Source organism: Bacillus rossius, chromosome 1 (genome assembly GCF_032445375.1).
Source record: "Bacillus rossius redtenbacheri isolate Brsri chromosome 1, Brsri_v3, whole genome shotgun sequence".
Taxonomy (NCBI): domain Eukaryota; kingdom Metazoa; phylum Arthropoda; class Insecta; order Phasmatodea; family Bacillidae; genus Bacillus; species Bacillus rossius.
The window spans coordinates 55,951,465-55,978,209 of NC_086330.1; the positions used below are offsets into that span (position 1 = coordinate 55,951,465).

At 37.7% G+C, this 26,745-nt stretch overlaps 1 protein-coding gene across 3 annotated transcripts in view; it reads left to right on the plus strand.

Annotated features, from left to right (window-relative positions):
* The window catches only part of LOC134536353 (probable ATP-dependent RNA helicase DDX60), a 116,923-nt gene that overhangs the window by 1,895 nt on the left and 88,283 nt on the right, over nucleotides 1-26,745 (plus strand). For all 3 annotated transcript variants that reach the window (XM_063376109.1, XM_063376116.1, XM_063376124.1), the window contains exon 2: nucleotides 10,783-10,948. In XM_063376109.1, coding sequence (XP_063232179.1) covers nucleotides 10,787-10,948 — 162 coding nt within the window. In that variant the 5' untranslated portion in view covers nucleotides 10,783-10,786. The remainder of the gene's footprint in view (nucleotides 1-10,782; nucleotides 10,949-26,745) is intronic.

Sequence of the window (26,745 nt, forward strand, 5' to 3'; positions counted from 1 at the left end):
ACAATTTTTTAAAATACAAAAAAAAAAAAAAAAAAAAGACATAACATCTGTTCAACTGTCCTTCCCAAGTTTTGGTTCAGAATAAAATAGTATTTTGTTAATAGGTCTAGGAATTTCAATCCCACCCAACACCACTTCCTAATCGTATTCAAGTTCTTCTGCTGAGATTGGTGAGGATGGCCACTTCCATGCCTAAAGTTTTTACCATGGTTGAAACAGTAACAGTTTTATCTAAAATAATTGTAATTCTTCCAGGTAAGAAGGAACCTTCATACATAACAACATGCTTGCCAAAGACTTTGTTGAGGTTCTTATGTGTTATAATGCTATTCCCTCTGCTGTAGATAAAAGTCTTACTCTTATTTTTTTCTCCTGTTCAAGCCGTGCTGTACTGTTTCTTCTGTTCACTTGTTGGAAATTTATTAAATTATTTACAGAAAAACTATTAAACTAGAAATTTAGCTCAAATACAACTAACTTTACCTAACCAACCATTTGATGTCGCTGGGGGTTGTCAGGGCGATAGAGAGACGTTAAATAAGAAGGGCTGTGTCTAGGGGGCACAGACCCGGGTGAGACTCTATTAACTCTGGGTGTGATGTCGCCTGTGTGGGGACATGATGTGCACTGCCTACAGCATAGTTGATCTGGGCCCACTCTCAGTGACGGGCACGCTATGTATTAACGCCGTGGGTTCTTATGGCGTCCTACACGCCAACCCGGAGTACACAAGTGGTCAAACAAAAAAAAAAAAACAAGTTCGGTAACGCTGTGATTTATTTTAGACTACACGGTATAATTCCTACTTGTGCGCATTAGATACAGAACCTAAAATACGTTAAACTGTTTAAAATCCTTGCTGTGCGATCAATTTACGGGCTGTCCGGCCACCACGTGGTCGGACGTTATGTTTGTGGTTGCCGTCAGCCGCGGTCTCGTGTTCGAGTCCGGGCGCGAGTTCTAGCGGGGTGGCTGGTCTGGTTAACGTTTTATGTTCCGGGAGGGCGCCAGGCTAGCTCGGTGTCTAACCAATGGGGGTTCGTGGTTCGTTGCCCCAGCGTGGTCCGCTAGAACCGTCGGCGGTATTGCTTGGGAATTTACGTTAAAGAAGAATGCGTGGGATTGCCGTAGTAGCGACGTGCCTTTATTCAAGGGATTGACGTCACACCATACAATTACTGAGCACAGACATGCCCCTGAGGGCTACTTGTCCGTTGCGGGCTGCAGGCCGGTATATGTTCAATGTTTCGTGGCACTGGTTTCTCGGGTAACAGTATGCAGGCCAAGTACATTTGATGCAAGAGAGGCGCGCACAGATGACGTGGCGCAAAGTTACGTTAACAAAGTACACTTAATGGAAATTAGGCGCGCACAGATGACGTGGCGCAAAGTTACGTTAACAAAGTACACTTAATGAAAATTAGGCGCGCACAAATGACGTGGCGCAAAGTTACGTTAACAAAGTACACTTAATGAAAATTAGGCGCGCACAAATGACGTGGCGCAAAGTTACGTTAACAAAGTACACTTAAGGAAAATTAAGCGCGCACAAATGACGTGGCGCAAAATTACGTTAACAAAGTACCCTTAATGAAAATTAGGCGCGCACAAATGACGTGGCGCAAAGTTACGTTAACAAAGTACACTTAATGAAAATTAAGCGCGCACAAATGACGTGGCGCAAAATTACGTTAACAAAGTACCCTTAATGAAAATTAGGCGCGCACAATTGACGTGGCACACAGAGTTTGTGGGTGACTGGAGTCAGCCAGTCCCGTAAGCAATTGTCTCTACGCGGGTGCCGTGCCCACTGGGTGGTACACGCACCGCCACTAAACTTGGCGAAGTTTCCCTTGCGGGTTTGTGGTCCGCGCGAAGGCGCGTGGCCTTAAGAAAGTTCTGTGGTTTGCGGGAGACGGCCCGTGCCGTATGCTGAAGAACGACCCTGCGCACCAGGTGTGGTGCGGGGCGTCTTTACGTTTACGCGGTCGGATTAGGTCCTGAACCGTAAAAAACGGACCGGGCACGCACGGAGAGGTGAATAGAAAAAGGTTTGGTTTATGCTAAATGACTATATTTACCGGACGTTACTTGCGATATAGACAATGATTGTGGTCTCTCCGTGGGACGTAGGTCCGTCCCGGTCCGCGAGTCGAGTAGAACTGCGGAACTGGCATGGCGTCCGGTGGCGCGTCGGCCCCTGCCGCGCCAAGCTTGACCTCATTACGTTAAAAACTAAATGACTGCGTCTGGAAGAGACTTTAAGGTCGCAAAATTCGTAATTAATTGTTTGAGGGGGAATGGGTGTGGTTCGTCTCTAGTCCACTCGGATTTAGTGTGCTTTATAATAATAATGTCTGGTTTGGCCGTTCGGCTCGGTGGCTCGCTCGACTCGGGTGGGCCACGGCCAGGGGTGCGTTCCGTTAGCGGGAGAGTATACTGGCGGTTGCAGGTCGGGCTTAGGGATGGTCGTCGGTCGGACGACGTCATGGTGATGTTTGTACTCCTTACGGATTACAATGCAATTAATGAAACAGCCGACCCCTGAGGTAGGCTCCAAAGATAGAGAAACCGAATACAAATTACACATAACATAATTAGTGGGTCAGTATAGCGAAGTTGAAGTCCTTGGAGTGCAGAGCACGTCCTACCTCGTGTGGTGGTGAAAGGAGACTAGGGCGAGCGATGGCTGCCGAGGTGGCAGGACAATGGCCTTGCGTGCCAAGACGTAAGTACCGTTATTCTGAACCGTATCGCGCAGTGGCATATTTAATAAAACCAATTAAATCACCAAACACCCTTTTACATTTTACCCTGGCGGTTCATGAACCGCGATTACGTATTAAGTTGAACAAGAATGAATTAAATAAAGTTATAGTAACTGAATGGCCTTCGGCAAGTCTGAGTCTGTAGCGGTCCGTTAGCATTTCTGCCGAAAGGAAAAGAAATGAAATAAAGTATTATGCCCTGTAACTAACATACACAACACTAGGGATAATCAAAGCACTACAATAATGATGATTAAATAGAAATTCGGAGGGAACAAGACACGGGCTTGACTCTGCCTCTTGCTGGGCGTCCACGCATGCACACACGCATGCGTCGGCCACGGGAGGTTTGAATGAATGGGAAGGGAGGAAGAGGGGTAGGAGGGTGGTAATATATCAGGCTCTAGGGGGTGTAGCCCCGGTTGACATCACAGTCTTACTATTTTAAAGTATTTTTGGGAATTTCTAAAGGAGTCTCTTTCATCCACCCCCCAAGAAATTCAAAATGCTTTTTTTGTACTTTTTTTTGGTTCATTTTCTAACAGGGCGATGTTATATTTTAAATTGTTGACCAGTAGTTGTTTACAGTTAGGTGATATTCTTGCAGCATTGCATTTCATTAAGTTATAGTAAAATTCCAAAAATACTTTTTTCAAACACTAAAGACATTCCTGGATTTACCCTGAAAACAGCATTTTTAAATTTCTTCTGGTTTCTTAGGAATTACCTTTTACCTATAACTTACATTACAATGTGTTTGCAATGACGAGACTGCAGCTATTGTTTACCGTGTAGGTTTGTGTGTTTTGTAGTTGTAAACAGAGATAATGTTTTGATAAAGCTGTTAATATGATTATCATAGGCGTGCGCACGGTAGGTGCCACAGGTGCCTTGGCACCACCATTAGGGTTAACGTTATTTTGTTTTTTACAAGCATAAATAATACATACTTACAAAAATCCGTATTATTTCCAAAAAAAAATATGTTTTTCAATCGTGTCGAGTTACAGATATGTGCTCATAACACTATCAGTATATCAATTATCAATCTAACCAACTATACACACGAAAACAAGCCATTTGCAATTACTTGTGTTGTACACGCGGGCCGCGGCTACAAAACTTCTGAAAAGTAAATACTTCTCAGAGTTCTCCTCGAATTACATAGAATGCGCGCTCGGTGTCCACTGTTCACTCCACTCGGCAGGCGCACGGAATAATAGCCGCCGTCCGCCAGGGTTTATTTAAAAAAAGAGAGAGAGTTTAGTTAGTTAAAAGGATAGGCTTACTCGATGACTTATATGCAGTCGCCGACAAAACATTTTTGTTGTATTCCAAAAGTTAAAACTTTTGCCCACTCTTATTTGTGTGTTTTTATTATTTTAATATTTTACATATTTAAGGTATGTTACAAAAACTCCCTTGATTTGTTGATTTTAAAACTTAACATTTGAGAATGTTTTTTTTTTCTAGCATTTATTTGGCATCTTCAGAAAACATTTAAGTACGGTTTTTCAAAGCCACCAGCATGAATTCCGTGCAAACAATTTGTGCAATTTACTTTATGGCTCAACAAAGCTTAAAACTGTAAATAGTTTAGTAGTTTTCCTGGTGATTATAACGTTCAAAGCCATAATTTGTCATACAAAATGTTAATATTTTTACATCTGTGTATTTAATGTTTTTGTTCGGAAACACCTTAAATAGCACCATTTTGCTCTTTAAAATCCAAATTTTTTCCGGGGGAGGACCCCCGGACCCCCCGCTTTAGGCTGGGGTCCGTGAATGATAGGGTTGTTGTGTAATCTGGCACCACCACTACTGAAGTCCTGCGCACGCCTATGATGATTATATTAATATTATACTGGAAATTTTAATGTTTAAATTTTTTTTGTAAATATCTGATTACATTATAAAATGTTTATTTTCTGACATTTGCCTTTCATGTATTATTTTGAGTCACATAGTAATGAACAATTTCAATGGAGAGCCAAAAATTTAAAATTGTTAGATGGTCAGGTTCGTTAGTTTAGCTTCATTCAAAATACTTCAAAACATGGTGGATGGAATTTTGGTTAGTGTAGCTACGTTAAAAATACTGTAAAATATTTTTAATGGTTGCTTAGGAATTACCAATTTCATATGTAGCTATTTTGACCTAAGTAGCCATTCACATGTTTTCACATTATTTTTTATGTGGCTATAGTAACCCAACCAATTGTCCACATTGTTTTGAAGTATATTTAATGCAGTTAACCTAACGTAATTGACAATTTTAACAATTTAACTAAATTTCTCCAAATCACGTATACACATAGACCCATAAGGGAAAGGAATAAATTGTGCTAGCCGCGTTAATGCATAGGTATTGTAATGTAACTTATTAATGGTGATTTCTCAGAAAGCAGTAGGAATATTGATATACTGTTTACAGGTTCAATATTGGAAAGTCTCTAGTAAATAAAAAAAAAAAGTATTTTCACAATTTTATTACTACTTCACAGAAAAGCAGTGCTACAATAAAAATCCTACTGTGAAAATGTGTGAATAACTTTTTAGGTAATGTTACCTATAGTTAACATACTGCAAACATGTGAACAGTTGCTTATGTTAATTACATTAAAAATACTTAAAAATTGTGTGAATTTTTGGTTAGGTTAGGACAACTACATTAAGAGGATTGTTTTACTTGCCTCTGTTTTTCTCTCTAGGAGTTGTAAGAGTTATGAGCAAATGAACCTAGGTAAAAAATTGTCGGTAACTCAAACAGGCGAAGAGATGGCTTAAGTTTTATTTTTTTTTAATAACCTCACAGAAAATCAAACATCTGGAAAAAATGCAGTTTTGAATTAAGAATCGTCTGAAGGTTGCCATCACCCAGGTTTTTGTGGTTGCAACCCGGGGAGGGCCTAGTGTGTAGTGAGTTGTTTCTATGCCGAATTTACCAGTTGGGCACCAGGCTAGCCCGTGTGTCTAGCTGTTGTTGAAGACACGGTGTGGTAGAGCAGGGTGTGGTTCGTTAGCCCCAGTGTGTTAACTAGGTCCGTAGGCTGTGAGATGGTTTGCAACACACCATATGCGGAGGGTCGGTTGAGGTGATTAATGGTTTGAGTGAAATAATTGACGGCAAGGTCCGATTGGTGGATTTTATTACGCTCTGTGCGCTTCACTTAATTTTGCGATGCCGCAAACACTGTTTACAAAGTACACAATTATATTCGACACGTTGCACTAACACTTTACACTGACACGTTAATTCAAATAAAGTACAAGGTAGAGAACCTATTCTGCTTACGCTAATTGTCCACGTTTCCTAGCGGCAGTTATAAGTTGTCTCTCGGCTGGAGTCGGCCAGCCCCATAAATTATAATTAAGTTGACACTTCACGTGTTCACTAATTACTAAAGTTTGTGACCGGCAGGCGTTTGCGCGGTTGTATTAGCAAAAGTTCTGTGGTCTGGAGTCGGCCAGGTCCGTTATGCTGTTACTCGCGTGGCGACATTAACGTGTCACGGGAGTGAAATGAAAAACGGCCGGGTTAAGCCCTGCACCGTACTTGGTCTAGGGACTCGCGGAGGGTTACTGTAAAAGGTTTTGAAGAATTAAATAATTACCAGTATGACGATCAGTGAGACAAAGGTGATGACACTCGGTGGGACGAACACGTCCGCCCTAGGACGCGAGCCGCGAAGAACTGCCGGGGGAACATGGCGCCGGGGAGGGAGTCATTGTTCCCTCGCGCCAAAATCTCGAATTTACCATTATACAATATAAACTGGAAAACTTACGTGCTAATTACATGTCACTCTTGTTTTAATTAGGTTTAAGGCTACTCTCAACTGGTTCTGAGTCTATTGAATTTATGGCCACACAATTAGCCGATAAAACATTCAAAAGTGGTGCTGAAGTTCGCGACTGTTCGCTTATTATTCAAACACTCCCCTCGCTGCACATTTTATAAATAATTACGACTATGATGCACTCACGCAGTTTTCCGCTTTAATTAAGGCCCCAGGCCGCACGGGAAATGATTTGTGTTAGCGAATTGGGATGCCCTTAGGGGGCCATCACACACACTGAGACACACCATTCCCGGCACTTAACTTTGGGTATATATATACCTGATGAGTTTAATGGGGCTTAATTTTCTAGCGTCCTTGCTAGGTGAGTAGGTATGTTTGATTAAGTTACGGGGTGCTAGGGCTACTTGCGGGAGGGTGCTTCCTTTTACTCATGTTGGCTTGGCGAGGGGTGCGTTCCACCAGCGGGGGCCAATACGGGCGGGTGGAGGCCGGGCTTTGTGGCCTTCGGCGGTACGACGTCAAGGTGAATCTGCCTTAGCAATATCTAATGTTGTGCCACAAATTATGAGAGCTTAATAAAATTACATTATTTATGTTTAATCATAAGATCATATAATGTCATGCTTCACATAACCTATAGTAATTAAAGAAATACAGGCTAGCAAAATTGTTTTATTTAAATTATCATATATATAAATATATGGTCATCATTGTTATGTAATATGAAAAATAATTATTGATTGTTCTAAACATCTTAATATACTGAACATTACTAACAACACAGAAGTAGACAATTGACCAAAACAACCAGCAGATGACTTGTTCTCACAACTCTTCCTCGAGAGGAGCATCAATGGCATGACCTTAGTGACCTGAGCGCATCTTACTTCCAAGAGGAAAATTTTTCTGGCAGGGAAAATGCACAAGGTCATTCCAAAAGTGAGACTGTGAGTAAAACAAACCTATTAATTTATAAAATAGTATGTTTTCTTAGATTAAGGTTGCATTGTTAATTCCCAAACAACCATTCAAATGATATTACAATATTTTTACTGTAGCTAAGCTAAGTTAACCTAACACAACCTAACACAACCTAACACAACCTAACACAACCTAACACAACCTAACACAACCTAACACAACCTGCCGTCCTCCGCGGTCTCGTGTTCGAGGTCGGGCGCAGGTCCTAGCGGGGTGGCTGGCTTTCTTAGAGATCTGTTCCGGGAGGGCGCCAGGCTAGCTCGGTGTCTAACCGTGTGATGATCGTGGGTTCGTTGCCCCAGTGTGGTCCGCTAGAACCGTCGGCGGGGATGGAATTTGTTTCCTGATTAGGTTGGGTTGTTTAGGTTAATTTACATACACTGTTCTGGTTGTTCTACGGGTCGCACGTCGCGCACGGGAGGTGCGGGGTGAACGTTTTATTGTTCACGATTTACACTGGTTCATTACGTTGGGCGCGAGGTCTACTTGGCGGTACATGACTGCCAATGAGGCGTTGGAACACGTAGAAGTTTTGATTACACTATTATTACAATTACACTTGACAAAACAGCACCCTGTGGTGCTCTTACGTACACGATTACACTGCACACGTTATCTGAGAGGGACACCTGCGTGCCTCTACGTGTGTTTACTTATTAAGTCCTCACGCCAGTCGCAGTTGAGGGAGAGCGTTCGATTAGCATCGGCTAATCTCGTAATCGGTAACTTGCGACGCGCGGGCCCACCTGTGTGGACCGCGGCTCGCTACTAAATTAAAAACCTGTTTAAGCTTGGATGTAGCCGGTGCCTGTGCACTGGGCGATTAAATAAAGTTCTGGGGTGGCGGGAGATGGCCCGTACCGTATACTGCACGGCCCCACGTAATGCTTTGTGTGGGGCGTGTTAGATTGACGCGGCTGGGTTAGGCCCTACACCGAAAAAGGACCGGGCGCACACGGGGAGTATTTAAAAAAAAAAGGTTTTGGTTGTGACTGTAATTACCAGATGGACGTTCGGTGAAACAAAGAGATGCTGGCTTCCCGTGGGACGTGCGTCCGTCCCGGTCCGCGAGTCGCGCTGTACTGGTGTCCGGCCCTGGCGCGAGGGGAGGGGTGAGCTCCCTGTCACGCCAGAGTTTCTAAAGTTCCGTTATTCGTAAAAAATTACATTAATAATAAAAAGCAAGTGGCTCTAAATTCATACAATAAAACTTAATGATTAACTTAATATCTATATATGTTTTAGAATTGACATTTAATAAGTTTGTCTAAAATAAGTTTGAATATTAGAGTCAAGCTGGAGACTGTCTGTTTCTTGATAACTACTCCAGTGGTGAATGATAATGCTAATTTGGGGCGGTTTGCGTTACGTCACACGTTTCACTACTGAATTTAGGCTGAAGGCCGCAAGGGTTGCACTCACAGCTGTTTTAGTAGAAAACTACACGTGAGTGACCCGGGCACTCCTACGTCACACTCTATTAATTAGGGGCTTTTGTTTGTTTTTGATTACTTTATTATTGTGTGGGGAATTTTGTAGGCATGGGGAGTGCGTTGCATGCGTAATTAAAATGGTTTGCTATTCTCTACCTTGGGCTGCGGTCCGCTCACTTGACTCAGGTAGGCCATGGCTAGGGGTGCTTTCCGTTAGCGGAGCCGAGTACTGTCGGGTGCAGGTCGGGCTTTGGGGTGGCCTTCGGCCGTACAATGTCAAACCTAACACAACCTAACACAACCTAACACAACCTAACACAACCTAACACAACTTAACCTAAGATCAGATTCTCCAGCTGGATAATAGCTTTACTGTATTAACAGTAGATGCCAAAAAAATTTATTATGTTTATCTATTAATGAAAAATGAAATTGCTACCAACTTGTTAAAGGCAAAGGAAATAATCCTTTATAGATTTTGTGGTTATTGGTAATAGTTGCAGCAGCAAATTTTGAAAGTCTCAACTTCTGGGAAATAAGCAGAATAAATAAAATATATAATTTGTTTTTCATCAACACTAATTATCATGTGATTTGCCACGGCTGCCTGTAAATATTGCAAGTGAATTTTCACCAATAACTGATTGTTTGGTTATTAACTAGATAAGGTATAAGGTACTGTTCTAAATTAAAAAAAAAAATGTTTTTGAGTAGGCCTATTATTGCCAAAAAAAAGAAATGTTATTTTTAATGTTGCTAACCTCACTGGTGGTGCTAGTGTGGAGTAACTGTGGTAACCTTAACTGAAGGCAGGAGCTACTTCAGGAAGACTTTTCAGGAGGGCTTCATAAGAAAGAAATGATGCCATTTCAAAACATGAAATTAAACAAGTAAGAGATTTGTCTCCTCAGAAATATTACAAATTCATGTCCTCAAATACTGAACTTTAGAAACATTTAGCTCATGAATACATATTTAAGTTCACATTAGTATATGCACCAAAATAAAATTAATAAAATTTGGGCTCAGGAGGGGTTATCCCTCCTTGCACACGCTCCTGGAACTGTGCTGGACTAGGTGTCACCACGTAGAAAATCTCCTCCCACTTAGCAAATGTCCTGCTTCTGCGCTAAACTTACTTGCAAGGGGTTGTTCTGGGCTGAGCTTCCTCCGGCCTTTTGTAACACAATCACTTGCAGGATGTCTAGAGGTCATGAAAGTGACAGAAAAGTAAAGAAATTTTATGAACTGGTCACGAAAGTCACGGAAAAAGTTTGAAAATGCACAATGATGGTGCTGGAGGTTATGAAACTATAAATTCCAGCTGCTGTTTGCTAACTTCCATCTTGTTTTTTTTTAAACCTTACTCCACTTCATAGCCACCCATTTAAGTTGTAATGTAAAAAAGTTGTGAATCAAATTTTATTTAAATGTCCTGTAAAAGTCTTCAATTTGTTCACCAGATATTTGTTGACACCCTAATTCATTAGGTCACATGAACAAGAAATGGGTGATGGGTAGCAGTAATTAAACATCTTGGTAATTAGAAAGATGATCAGTTGTAGAAAAAAGTGAGTATTAGTAGTCATTTTAAATTTTGATTTACTTAAAATAAACCCCATATTTTCACTTTGTAGATATTAAAACGGGGACTCAATAAACATTTGTGGATGCTTTGCTGGAAGAAACCTTTACTGTATTTTGTTACTAGTGGTTTTTAAGTTACACACACACATAAATTTGTTGATTGTATTATGTTGGATGAGTTTTTTTTATTTATGTTGGCGACTTGTGCAGGAAAATGTCGAGCAGGGATGAGGACGACGATGCATCCCGGGCAAGCTTACAGAGTTCTAGCGACAGTGAGAGTGAAAGTGATGCCTCGCCAGCTGCAAGTGATAGTCAAGAGCCCAAGCAGAGCGTCACTGCTGCTTTCAAACATGAGTTGGAGAAAGATGAGGAGGTATGTGGCGCTTGACATTAGCTTAAGTACCTATGCATCACTATGGAAGTCTACAGGCAGAACACTATCACACCGCTCATGAGTCATGAAGGGCTATATGCCTACTGTGAACCCATGGAGTTAGGAATTGTAAAGAGACTGCTTGCTGTGAAGTCCAGTAGAACCTCATTTTTACGTACCCGCGATATACAAATTCCCGCGATTAACATATTATTTTACATGCACTGTCAATTTCCCTATACTAATAATGCATTCTTTTCCTGCCTTGTGCAAAAGCATTTTCCACTGTTTACGTAGAATTAGTGCTGTATTTCGTGGCAAACCATTGGAAAATTTAGAGAAAACAATAAATTTTCAAAATGAATAGCGTGAAGTTTAATTATTAAGTGTTACTGCATGAGTGTATGTTCACCACAGCTTCGTTCGCCATTGTAAACAACTTACTTTTTTTTTGTGCCACGTGCTATTGTACACCATACGGCCATGAACCAAACGTATGGTTACATAAACATGAAAATTAATAAGTACTTTTTTTTAGCGTTCCCCTTTAATCTTAAATGTATTATGCATGAAAATAAAGGTGAAAACTCACATTTTAAATACACAAATAGCGGATTACTGTTCCATTATTAAAATACGTTTTAAGCAACGTATGAGTTTCCTATAAATATGGCGTCTTCGTGCATATTCGGCGATGTTCATTTTAACACATTAGAAACATTCTGAAAAGTCAAATGGCTGCAATGAATATCCAAACAATGCAATGGCAATTTAACTTCTATTCCTCAACGTAAACAATTATATTGATGGTGGTAACTATCGTTTTATAGTATTATTTTTTAAAAAAATCTTAAATTAATTAAACTCTAACACGTAATTAAATACAAAGTTCAAAAATAAATTGTGTTACAAAATTTCAGCACCAAGTGGCTATATCAAAATGCTTCAACATTCTCATCTCTTACTCAAGAACAGCAAATTTAATGTTTAACTTTCGCAATAATGAAGAACGGCGATATTGGATATACATATTTATAATTTTAATTATGTGAGATAGTGAAGTTCTAGTTAATATATAAAAACGTAACCGTCTCTGATATATTATTTAGTGTGGTATATATTTTCTTATTGTTTCCCATATAGTGAGATGATAAAAAAATTTTGAATATTTCCCTCATTTTGCGTTTTCCCGGTTTTTACTTATTTTTTCCTGGTCCCTTGAAATATGTAAAAATGAGGTTCTACTGTATTTAAGTTATGTACTTTTTAACTTCACCATTGCCTTATTGTTCTACCTAAAACATTGTGTGAATGGTGCTTGATACCTAACATTTGATGTGGTTAGTAAGTATGAATTAGTATCTCCAATGTTAAAAAATCACTTTAATTAAAAAAGTTATTTAAAACTGTTACTACACTGCAGACACTACCTACACTTAAGCCAATGTTTTAGGCATCTAACTAACATGGTGCAACAATTAGCTGGAGAAAAAAAGGCTGAACAAACTTAACCGTGTAAACATAGACGTGGCCACCTCCTGGATAAACCTACGTACTGATGTTAGATATCTAAACCCTTTGTATTTAAACATACAGTGAGTGGGTTTTGATCTCATAGTAAGTCTGCGTAGTTAGGAATACGTTCTTATTGTTAACATGAACTCGAATTCAACTTTATAACAGATTTCATTTATCAGTTCACTCAAAAACATTCTGTTTTTTGACCTTAAGCCAAATTTTAATGTGTAACTCTCCAGACCTCCGACACTTGAAGAAATTTTTGGGTGCTAAAAAGATAGTTAAGTTCCCAAAAAAATGTAACTGTCAATGTTTGATTACTGAAATAACATCTCTCACACAAACTGATATTTACAGTTTTTATTTATCTTCATGAAAATTCACAAGTAACTATGACCGCCATCTTCCAACCACCAGAACAAATACATTTCGAAAATATAAACTTGTCTCCCAAAACATTTGCACTGACTCCAAAACACAAGTTTGTTGGTCAAGGGTGCAGTAAGATGAAAATAATATAATGTTTGTGATAATTAAGTACAGTGGTAGCTTGCTACTCACTGTACAAATCGAAGGAGCCTGTCCTTGGAACAATGTCTGAATTATTCCGTCTTTCTTGTGGGCTATTACCAATGTCTATGGTCGAACAAATTCTTATTTAAATGTCCAAAAAGGTTTAAGTTTGGCATAGCCCTGGGCATAGCCCTGACCACAGCCACAGAATTCTTTCTTCTAGTTATCTAATACATTAATAAATTAATCCTGAGTCACCATCTGACACACAACCTTTTGGTACCTTTTACAGATGCTGACTGACTCCATGGCCGCCCTTCCCTTTTGAGGAAGACAAGGGTGCCCATGTGACATAATTTCTGACCAATCACTACTAAAATACACACAAAAATATCATCCAATACTGGCGATTGGTAACAGCATTTTGACTAAATTGTAAATTTATCTCAAGTTTGCAGAAAATGTCTCTCTAATTCTTATGTCACTGGCAAAATATTGCATAAGCCAGAACCAGAGCAAAAAATACAAAAATAAAATTACATGAACACATAAAACTTAACCAATCAGTAAAAAAATAAGTAAAAATAACTTCCAACTACATTTTCACAATAAAATAAGCAAATAATCTGAAATGCCGGAAAAATGAAATAATGTAAATTATGATCATAACACACATGGCAAAGAGACAAATATTTCTCAAAAGAATAAAAATCTGATATTTAAATCATACCATAAAATCTAATCATATATCCTCTCTGCTTATAGAAACATAATAAATCATAAATAATTTTATTTAGTAAGTGGGGAGGGCAGTGGCCTGAGTCATTGCAAATGTATGCACTAATTTAAAAAAATAATATTTTCTTAGTGTGATTATAGAGCAGTGGTTTTAAAAATGTTTTGTTGGTGCACTGGAAGATTTTCGTCTGCACCCTGTGGTATTACAGAGAAATGAAAGTTGCAGTTGTTTATATTAGAAATTATATAACCTGGTTCATGATTTTGTGATATTTTATCTTCTACATTTAACTTGTGAAAAATTTCACAAAACTTGTTGGTTTATTATAAAAAAAAATGTGTAATTTTGAAATTAACGAGATTGAATTTTCGATGGGAAATGAGTTTCAAAATCTAGTAATCTAAAATTTAAAGAATACAAAGGAAATTGGGTTGGATTTAATGTAGTTTATTTATGATATATTTATAATATTTTATTAATCACACAGTTCATATAATTAATTCTCAATATTAATTGTGCTCATTTCATTTTAATAGTTAAAAATGCCACATACACATTTTATGTATGTTACTTGATTACTAACTTATTATACTACTTACTTTGAGAAATTGTAACTAACTTTTTTTATTACCAAGTGAGACAAAGAAATATGTATAATTCACATAACAAACTGAGGGTATACCGGTGTTATGTTTTGAACTAGTTGTGTTCATAGTGGGCGCCACCACGTGAGTGGACATGTGGACCCGACTAGAGACTCTTGTCAGGGCGTTACGTGGCCCGTGTGAGGCGAGATATTAGCCTTCCTGATCTCGAATTCAACACCTGTTCCTAAACTGAGCCTGCTCTCAGCGTCGGGTACGCTTCTACCTAACCTCAGTGGGCTCTTAGGGCGTCCCACACGTGGCCCCCCGAACACAAAGACACGTGACTCAATTAAGTTGGTTTTATTGATATGTTACGTCCTCCTACAATCCTCCCTTTACACAGTTAAAATGCCCGAGGCATGAATCGGTATAAGTTGAGGAGGCGGACCACACACGTGGCTGCCTCAAGCTTTTACGTAAAACGAATGTGGTGAAAAACTCCTGAGAGTATAGAAATTAATTATTAAACAGCCCCTCCGACGGAGAGGCCCCGAGGATGAAAAAGGAAAAAGATTTAGATTAATTAAGTTAACAGAGCTACTGATCGGTGAGACAACGGTGATGTCCTCGGGGTGTCTGCAGAGACGTCCGCTCTCGGCCCGCTGTAGGAGACTGGGGCGAGACAAGGCTCGCGGCAGGAAACATGGCGTTCTTCGCGCCAAACACAATTACCGTTAACATCTTTGCGACTGCGTGCCACAGGTTATTGTAGAGAATAACATGAAATCTATAAAATTAACATACACACATCCACGACCAGACTGTCTGTAATAATTACTTATGCATGAAATTACATAGTTTGAATAAAGTTATACAGTACACTCCCTATTTAACGCGGTTGTCGGGGGACATAACTTTTACCCGCGTTGTTGCATAACCGCGATGTTTCGATGTGACCAAGGTCAAAAGGCATAAAACACCGCCTGTGTTCTAATAGGTCGGCAAGCACGCACAGTGCGGACTTTGCATCCGCAGTTTTCACTAAACGCGGGTGAAAAAATAAAAATAATAAATTTTAAAGATAAATATTAAATGTTGAATTTTATTTTTTATTTTTCCGCATGCCGCGCACAGTTTGTCGCACGGCCTACGAGCGCGCCACACGCCGCCATACACACGTGCGGCACACAAGCTGCTGCCAGTCTCGTGGTGTCAGCCACAGTATCTGCTTCGTCTAAGTGTCCGTAACAAAGTAAGTGCAGTGTGTGCGATTACACACGATTCTGTGGTCAAAGTCTTCTAAATAGAAAGGCCATAGTAATACTTCAAACCGAATATGAATCGCAAAGTACCGAGTTTGATTGACAAAATAAAAATTCTAGATTTACGTACTTACAGATAGCGTGTCTTTTGCAGAAGTATGCAGCAGATACGTGAAAAACGATTCTAGCATTCGTACAATATAAAATAAAGAATCGTCTATCGTGTAAAGTGGTTAAACTTTGTTATCCATGCTTACAGTAAATTATAAATGGTCACATGTGGGATACAAAAATTGCGCCAAAATAATTTTAGCGCAATCAGTGGCGCCGTATTAAAAAGTCTGTTAAACGTTGTCTTTACTTATTCCATCAAACGCTGTGTCGAGTTGCTGAGTGTGTGTGGCTCGGATCGGCAAGTGTTATATTCCCCAGCCTCTGGTTAAAGGTCGGGAGGCCGCTACACATAAACATTTCCGGGGCTTGTTTACTACCTCACGGCAAAAGTGGTACAGTATGGTTCACGTAAGTATTGAACCACTGGGAATTCCTCGGCAAAGATTAAAAATACGCTAGCTGATTTACTTTACTATTTAATGTTAAAACATTATACTAAAGTAAAAAGATGAACGTGTATAATACAACAAATAATATTACGTCTGTAGGTTCAAGTTGTAACAAAACATTTATATGTCTCCGCTTGTCAACACACGTGACCACGAGAAGTGTGCAGACGGAAATGAGTGAACTACTCAAGGTCACCATACTTCCCCCCTTTCGGCTTAATCGCCCCTCTCATCACTGGCGCTTATATTCCACTCCTCCCATCTACCCGGGTGTCTTGGTCGCATATTCTCGGCTCGCCTCTCCCCTCCCAGCGCTGGCCGTCAACCAAACCTATCCAAAATCAATCCCCAGCCGAGTCACGCTGGATAATGTCGCTGGACGGTGGGCTTTATCGGGTCCCCTTTCCGATGCTTTATTTGTGGGTTAAAAAAAAATGTTAAGAACTAGTGTTTCAGAAAATAACACTGGGCTGGATTGGACCATAATTTGAAAACACTACAAGATAGAGGAATAATGTACGGAGATATCTTGTTTAGAATTTCACTGCGGACATTTTCTACGCCTAGGATTTTTTCTTCCCGATGCTTAGTTTGTGAGTTACAAAGCAAAATTATCCTAATCGGCTGTCAACCATTTATTCCATTATTATTACAGTAGAAACTCGTTAATCCGTGATGATTTAAAAGTGCAGAAAAAAAAAAAGAGAAGTAAAAATTTGTCAGCGCTTAAAATTAACGTCAAACTCTGCAACGTTGTTTGTACCGACCCTTTGTGTCGTCCCCCTTTCAGCTGTCACATTTGTCACTCTTTAAACTTGAGGGGGATGTCTTGACTTCTGCTTCCCGTCTCCCTTTGTTTGTTTCCACCCGCCAACGCACCAACGCACGGCAGGCGCCTGGCGAGTGACGTGTCTGGCTGGCATTCGGCTGGACGAAGTGGGATGAGTTGGGGGGGGGGGGGGGGGGGGGGCTACCCAAAATTGATGTGTGCAAGTTCAGCACGATCTTATCTTTCTCTCTTCGGCTGTTGTAAATGACCGTGAACTAATGGCTAGGCAGTGCCGTATTTTTTTAAGCCCAGACTAATTCGAAGACGGTCCTTACCTTGAACGGATTATCCGGGTTTATTACTTTTTTTACAGGATTTTAACTATCCGGGCATCGGCGGGTCCCAATTAACACGAATAATGGAGAGTTTAATATTTTTTATCCATCTGCTGCCAAGGCGCAGTAAGCCTCGGTAGACGTTACGTCACATGACCTTGGCCTTAACCCAGCTGCACGCCGGTGTCTGAGAAGCTTGACAAGACCTTCCGGGCTTTTAATCGCTAGTCCGTGAAATTCGGTAATCCGTGATTATCTCGGTCCCGACCATCACGAATTAACGAGGTTCTACTGTGTTATTAGTATTATTATTAATTTCTGATTGGGGGACATGGTTTGACCCGCGATATACCCGATTCCGCGATCTATCGGGGCGCGGTATACCGGGAGTTTACTGTATATTAGTTCCGCCGTCGCCTGCTAGGGAGCGTCCTTGGCTGTGCTTGCACTTTATTACAAAAAAACATATTAAGAAAACAAGACACTCACTTGACTGATCCGTCGTGACACTGTTTAGGGGTGAAAAGAAAAGGTTAACAGTATTAATTTAAATACCTATAGGGGTGCGGCACACTGGCTCTACAGCGCCCTCTTGCCGGGCAACCAACACACACACACACACGCATGCGATAGTTAGCGGGGGGTTTGAACAGAGGGTGGTGGTGTTTGGGCGGTGGCGTATCGGACTCAAAGGGGCCGCAGGCCCGTACGATGTCTAAACTTATATCCAAAGTGAAGGAAACCCATCTTTCATTTTCATTTTGGGTAAAAGTTGTGGGTTTCAATGAAATGCTAGTTTATTCATTAATAATTTATGGACATTTGTTTCCTAATAAACATAGGTGTTTTAATTAGAGAATTAACTTTTTGAAAATTACTTGTAAGTATATAATAATTTTATTTTAAGTAAAAATAAAGGATGTAGGCCTAATATGAAATAATTAAACCAATGGACTGAGCTATGTATGTATTGCAGCAATAGCATTAGATAAAGAAACTATATTAATACATATTTGCTTAAAGCACAAATTGTATAATCCAGCAATCTGTTACTAAACAAAGTAAAAAAAAAAGTTTTTTCAGTGACGAGGTTTGAACTATGTCAAAAATAACCTGTGGGCGTCAAAACCAAGTGCTTTGCCGATGTGCTACTGAGACTTTCGAACTTTTGAATGAAGAGTAATGCAGTTTTCTTATGTATTTTAAAACTTGTGATTACTTCTTTTTATGAGTATCTTGGTTTACCAAATATATTCCATGGTAGTTTTACTATTATCAAGTTTTGTTTGGTATACCATTATGTTTGCTATGTCCCCTAATGTTTACAAAAGGGACTATACATGGGTTTATGTTGCTACATGTGGATCCGCCATCTTGACAACTTCAGCTTGTGGGTTTAGCAGAAAAATAGAACTTGTTCTATTACGGTTTTGGCTAAGATTTCGGGTATGAAAACTTTTATACCCAGAGCCAGACTCTTGAAAGGGGCTGATATGTTACTTACACGAGAGCAGGCTTGCTAACAGAAAATAGGTATGAAAACTGCTAAGGAAATGAGTACCGTGTAGGGCTGGCTTAAGGCGATTGGTGCACGGTAAAAAACGGTCACAGGCCCGAAAGCAATGAATTTTGTATCATATGATCATTAAAGAGTCTAGATGCCTATGTGGGTGACTGTTACTATGTAGGGAGGTCAGGAGCTTAGTTCCAGCTCGTCAGTGGCGAGATGGCCTTCATACGGGAAGGGTGTTGCTGGTGGTCGCTCTGCGGCCTGCCATCTAGGAGGAATTAACAGAACCTCGAAGGTTTTATCTCCCTCTCCCTCTAACACACAGCCGATACGGTTCTATCGTGCCCGGAGGAGGGGAAGGGGTTAGCAGGTTTTCTCTTTCACTCATCCTTCGCCATGGAGAGGCGGAATGGATTATTTATTTGTTCGCAACTGCGCACGTCATGTGGCTGAGAGCGCACATCTTCTCACTCAACTCACTCGTTCTCTCACACTATTTCAATAAATCTTTTCAAATCTTCAACATCAATACTTTAAACCATTGCGCTTCCTACGGATTAATTATATTTCATGCACGTGCCCGAATTCAGCTGCAAAAAAATAAAACGGGTAGTCAATTTTTTTCTTCAAAAACCTTCCGAAACACTGTGTGTTAAAAAACATTCTGAAAGCCCATTTTTCTAGATAAATGGAAATTCTAAATCACCTACGCAACAAGGAAACATTGTGCTTTAATATTATGTAAAGAAAACACCTCTTAGTTTTATAGTTATGTAAAGGTGGTGTGATATGTTTTAGATGTCGCACCATCTTATCATCCATGTAGAAGACTTACCCGAAAAGCTAACAAGACTATTGCCATGGAAATTGAAATATGGTTAAGGAAATATTTTTCAAATGTTTGTAAACAGTAAACAACATATAAAAAATCTTATAACTGTAAAATTAAAATAAAAACTGGTCCCTAAAAGTCCCTATTTTTCCATAGGTCCCTTAAAAGTCCCTATTTTTTGATAGGTCCCTAAAGTCCCTTTTTTTAAATTTTGAAATGGATTCATTGGAAAATTAGCATATTTATTTAATTTTTTATGAATGTGTCATGGACAGTGGCCATCAACATGCTTCCACACATCCATAAAGTTTTGCATCTGTCAAGCTTCATTTTCCTGCATCTTACTATATGTAAGTTTTACAGTATTGATATTGTTTTATTATTCTTTCAATGTTTTTATTAAAAAATATTGTGTGAACAAATTAAAATTTTATGGGGGAGATAACATTCTTAAGCCCCAATGAAGATTAACTGAGGGGCACACATGCTCCAACTTGGTATAACACAAGTTGTTTGTAGCATTTTATTTCAGGTATCTTCTATATAGCTTATAATCTAGTTGCAGAACATATAATGACAAAGTCGTCATTACTTAAACCAATACTGAAATGTTTTCAGTGTCTTCAGCCTAACAAGAGAGTGTTAGACCAGAGTTCACTTGATATTGTTACCATCAGCAAAACTCTTCCATTGAACATAAATATAAACCTGCTTTTTGATGAGTGGAAGTTATTGCAATCAGAACCAGATCAAGACATAATTGACAAGTGTGAAGTAAGAATTGACAAATACTGGTATCATTTCATGACATTAAAAAATGCTTTAGGGTCTCCAAAGTATCCAACAGTTTTAACTGTAGTCGAGCTGCATTGGCAGTATCACATGGAAATTCAGATGTAGAGAGAGGGTTTTCAACTTCAGTGAGAATTTTAACAGAAGACAGGTCTTTGTTGTCAGAACGCACTCTCAATGCTGTGTTAATTGTAAAGTCAGCCTTAAAAATATATGACAACAAGCCACATTTGGTACCTGTAACAAGATAGCTCCTGAATCTTGCAAGGTGTGCTTATTTAGAGGAGCAGAAAGCAAAAAAAGGATTGGAAGCAAAAAAACTGGAAGAACAGAGGAAAAAGGTTGAAGAAAAGCAGCATACTATAATGTTGGAGAGAAAAAGATGTCTATTTTCCAAGCTGAAGAGAAGTTGAAAGATTTGAGAAATAAAAAAAGAGAAAAAAAGGAAAACTGCTGAAAGGTTATTTTCAGAAGCTAATAAAAGACTTAAAGAGGCACTTAAGTCAAATGATATTGCTGCTTTAAAAAAAGAAGCAAGTCTTGCACAGGCAATGAATGATTGAAGGGGTTATGAAAGTCCAGAATAAAAGTTATGGTGGAAAGGGAATGGTATGAGCAAAATATATAATGTTTTTTCCCCTAAATTAATTTATAATCAAAAACAGCATTTATTTGCATTACTTGTTAGTAATATTTGACAAAATGTTTCTTAAATATTTTCTAACACTGAAGATTGCAAGACTTTAAAAGAAAAATAAGAAAATTGACATTTCTTACCGCAAAACTTCAAGGTAAATTCAACTATAAAGTATAATATTATGGAATGACATACACACATTGTATTTTTGCTCATTGGGGAGAAGGGTGACCATTCTTTTAACGATGGTATTGAACACATTATCTATTGTGGTTTTGGTTGTAGCAGAACAGGGACTCAAGTTTTATATACTGGATTACTTGGTATGCTGAGTTAATACTGTGTTATTTGTTGTACTCGACCATAAAATTGTATGAAAAATTCTAGAAATGTTAAGGTTTCCGCAAAATTTCAGTCCCTAAAAAGACCCTAAAAGGTCCCTTTTCTTATTCTGTCAGTCCCTAAAACACCCTATTTTTGGAGGTCCAGCTGGATGGCAACCCTGCTATAGCAAATTTAATTTCAATATGAAAAAGTCTACAATAATGTTTACAAGAAACGAAATTGCAATAGCAATACAAAAATATCGCAGTTTTGTTACATTGTTAACATATACTATATTATTTTTAATAAAGGCAATAAAAATGGCATACTCAATATTTGGAATACAATAAATACCTTAAGCCCTACATAATTGCTGCGATATTCACAATAAATGCTTTTCTTAAATATAGTAATTAAAAAACATCGTAAATAAATTATGAACATACATATTATGGTGAAGGAAAGTGGACACTGTCACACTGAAAAATCTTAGAGGGTAGTTTTCCTCATCTTATTTCTTTCTTTGCGTTTTTGGTCTTGTTCGTTAAAATATTTCATGTTCAAATACTTGATACGCATATACGTTCTTGTCCTGACAAAACAGTATACAACTTATTCTGGATATTTATTTTCAGTAGTTCCGCAAATAATTTTAGTCAGTGATTCAAAAATCCGCTCTTTTTTGCACAAATTGTTGCCATGAACATTATCAAAACACATTTCAGCGATCTATTAATTCCAAAAATTCATTAGTGGGACATTTTAAGTTACCCTTTGATTGTACATGTATCAAGCTATCGTCCTCCGAATTGAAATCCGTAGGGCAAAGGTCAGGATATTTATTTCTGAAACGATGAGCTATATAGCCAGAAACATATTTCAGCCCTTCAAGAGAAATTTCGTCACTTGAAAGGGACCTGGCCTCTAAATCTAAGACTATTTCTTCCATGTCAGCAAGATCTATTTTATTTAAAGGTGATTTCTCTTGAAATGTCTTTGTAAAATACATTTCCTTGCACAAAAGTAGTTCTGTAATTTCATTCTGATAAGCACTGTCCTGTTCCATTTCATTTGACAAAAAATCACTTACCAAACACATTTCGTCTGTCTTCTCATCCGTGTTTTTCCGTTCAGCAAAAACTGCTGCAGAATGTTTTCACAATATGTAGTTTATAATTCTGTATTTAAAGTAAATGGGTGACAGATGCGTATTTTATTACATGCTTTATATTAGCTTCACCTGTATGTTTGTTTGTCTGTCCGTCTGTAACTCTTTTGACTAAGAGTGAGTGGCTCATCAGTGTAAAATGTCCCACCAATTTCATCACGTTCGTTAGCCGAGCGGTCTAAGGCAACTTCTGAGACGTCAGCTTTCGTATTCAGCGATTGTGGGTTCTACTCCCGGCCACGCCGGAAAAAAAAATGTTTTTTTTTTCTGGTAAATTCTAAGATTATATCCATACATCTAACTGTAAATGATTCGGAGAGACTTTACCATTTCTTTGTGACGTTGCAACTCCAAATAGTTATCTCAGATGGTAATAGGTAGTGTCAGTAACTCATTTCCCTATGATAATTATACATAAATATAGTTTAAAAAACTAAAAAAACATGCTTTTAAAGAATATCAAACTAAAAAGTTAAAAATAAGTATAGTTTAAAAAACTAAAGAAACATGCTTTTAAAGATTATCAAACTAAAAAGTTAAAAATAATTTTAAAATTTAATTTATGACAATAGTATATAAGCAATACTAGTATAAATGAGAAAAAAGCATGGGGCGCTTAATATACAAAAAATATGGCACAAAGCGCCTCAAGTTTTTTTCCTCATTTATACTAGTATTGCTTATATACTATTGTCATAAATTAAATTTTAAAATTATTTTTAACTTTTTAGTTTGATAATCTTTAAAAGCATGTTTCTTTAGTTTTTTAAACTATATTTATTGATGTTCCATACCTCTAATATACGGACAGAGAAAAAACCACTCTAACACATCTTAGTTCAGTTTAACTGTTAACAAATATTTAGGTTAACAGGTCCTATACATATTTCCGAATGTTTTACTGACTGAGTTATACTGGACATTAATTAAATTGATCGCTGATATTTATACTTTTAAACAAAATTTTGAATTTATCATTTTATGTAAACTCTAATGCGTTAAAAAGTGTAACGCAACACTACACACAGGTAGTGATGTCTAGTGCACTGCCCTATGCACATTAGTTAACAAAAAAATAAAATGAAATATTAATTACTGATAAATAATACCTTGATGTCGTGATACAAGTAACACATGCTTATCTGATATTTATTTCAATTAGAATACGAAATAGGAAGATAAAATAATTAACTGATTTTAAGACTGATTTATTACTTACACAGTACAGTGCATTTTGAAGACAAATGGGTCTTAAGAAGCGAAAATCGTACTCGATTAAAGGATGGTATGGTGTTCGGTATATTAAGGTTTCCCTCAAAGTAACGGTTTCAGAATGCTTTTAAGATATTAGTTACATCCCAACATAAGTTTAAAACATTTCATTTAAGAGTGTGCTTCGTAGCATTAAAAAATGTGCCTTAATTATTTTACAAATTTATCATTGTTATGGTGACGATGTCAGGGGTTTTCGTAATTTTTTTTTAGAAATATAGTACAGTATTAGCAACTACGTTAAGAACTGTTATTTTATTCACACAGAGAAAAGAAATAGAAAATGCTAAAATTTGGCGTTTGTCTTTTTATATACTATATAGGTTTGTTATTATATGTGTGTTGTAACATGTATAAAAATGTTAAATATATTCAACAATATTTGGTAATTATATATATTAAAAAACTTTTATGTACGCGACTTGAAACTACGTGAAAGGTTTTCAGTCTATAAAGGCCTATTCTATGATTTTTTTAAAATTATTAATTCTTATGCAAACAATTAATAAAATTGGAAGTTTCTTACATTGTCAGTATATGCATAGCATTACAGTTATTCCAAACAATTCTCTACCAGTGTTTACCTAAGGTTTGCATGTTACGTTTGTTCTTCTACTAATACACGTATATTACAAGAGGTTTGTAATAGATTAAATGAGGTAAGTAAGAATTCGTTTTTATAAACATTGTGTATGAAATTATAAATTTTGAGATGTATAATAACAAAAAGAAGTGCGTTCCGAAGACATATGTCGGTAGTGTTACCCACTGAAACATTATTCCCACTTCAACTCTCTGTAAAAATAAAAGTATGGGGTTGAATGCGCCAAAAGGGGTATATAAATAAAATTTGAGGCTGCTTCCTTATTTCATACGCTAGTGTCCCCCACTTACAATTGCAAACAAAAATTTTTCCTCGATGTTGTAATTTACTCTGCGTAGTCACAAAAAATTTTGGCAGTAAATAAGTATTTAATTTTTAAAAATGAAAGCATTCATGTTTCGAAAAAAATATTAAAGCAATGTGGGGAAAAATGTTTATAGATACTCCAGTAAAATTTTCAGTTTGATTGTTTTGATAGTTTCGGAGCTGTTGCGAGTTTAGTTTGGAAGATTCTTCGGCCGCGCGAGGCGTGTTTGGGTCTTTTTCATTCTCTTTCAGCGTAGGAAGCCGATACCCGGCTTCACTTCGCATCCTCTGCTTGTCTTCCCTTGTCCTCTCCAGATGTATTACTGTATATTAGCTCCATGAGCGCGACCTTGACAGACCGTTTCTTCGGTCTCCTCTCTCGTCATCCCTCTACACCCCATTCTTCCCCCTCCCCACCCGCAGGCTGCGGCCCGCCGGCCGGAGCTCCGCCGGACTACCTGGTTCCGACAAGCGCCGCCCTCAGCGCCACGTCGCGGGGACATTCTTCCCGGCGGCGAGAGTTTTACACGCAGCACTAGAACTGTCACTCCAGAGGGCATGTTTTGAGTCGGATCGTATCAAAAACAAAAGGATATGAAAATATATACATAACTCAATAGTGTTCTGCCAATTATGTTTTCATTTTCATTTAAATTTATTCTTTAAATCGCTCCTGAAGTAGTCCAGCAGTGATCAATGGAAATTGTCAATATTGAACTGTAATTTTGACGATGAAAATTTTTTCTTCTTACTTTTATATGTGCAGAAACCTATTCGTACACTTGTTTCTTGAACTATACTTAAGTTTAACATAATTATGTGTTTTCTAAATAATTCTGGATTGGAATAAAAATAAATGCATTTAAAATGACATAACTCAGTAAAAAAAGTTTATTAAAAATATCCTAGGTATATTATGTCTTAAAAAGAAGCATCAAAAACAAATATGTACAGTTAAATTAGTTTTGTCGTAATATTTTCCATGCACCAATCGCCTTAATGGTGCTGTAGTCACTCTTTACTGTTTGTAAACAAGCCTGAATAAACTTAAAGGAAGTTTAATATTTTAAAATAATTTTTTGCTAATATTTTACGTAACACTAAAAGGTCAGATGGCCCTTCTATTATTTTTAGAATCATGCAAATATTCATGAATTACATTTAATTTTTTTCCTAAATTACATTTAATTATATTCTAAAATGTTTTAAATATAAAATTATTATAATATTCATAAATAAATAATTATATAATACATATGTTATTTATATGCCATGCAAGCATAGACTTTTTACACAGTTTTTTATTTATCAAATAACATATATTTTTGGAAACCATATTTTTGATTACGTACACCCATTTTGGTTTGGTCATTACAATTAAATTTTTTTAAATTATGTCCTGAAAATTATGTCCATAAAAATAAATTTTACTTATAAATAAACAAATTTACAACCTACAGGAATAAACAATAAATTTCAACTTTCCATTAGATAATATGGGTATAGATATTACCCAACATGTTATTTTCAACCAAGATTCATGAAGATTCACGAAAATTCATATAAATAACCAGTAATCCTATATGCATATATAATTTTATGTTTATCTACAAAGTTATATAACTGATACTGATACTGTTTATCTATTGACCTTTACAAAAATATTTTTTTTCTCACAACAAAAATTGTTTTGGGTAAAATAAAACATGTGCTTCAAACGTGAACATTGACATTTTCTTATACTTAGTTAGAGATAAATTATGCATGATTTGCTTTGGTGTGATAGTCGCGAAAGCATTCAGGCAAACACAGAGGCACTTCACATGTGGGACACCACCAATTTGTTTCCTTTCTTCCTGTTTTGCCAGTGGATGCTTTAGTTTTTTCGGACCACACCTTGCAAACTCGTTTTGGGTTAATCTTATTTTCTGTGGCCAGAATCTTTTCTGGGAAATGTCTTCCTGTCAGTCTGTTGGTCGCAACATTTTGAACAGTTTCACTGTGCGACATAATTCTGCCTTTGGCGGCAAAAGCTTCTCCAACTTCTCTAATAAAGTTGGAAAGAT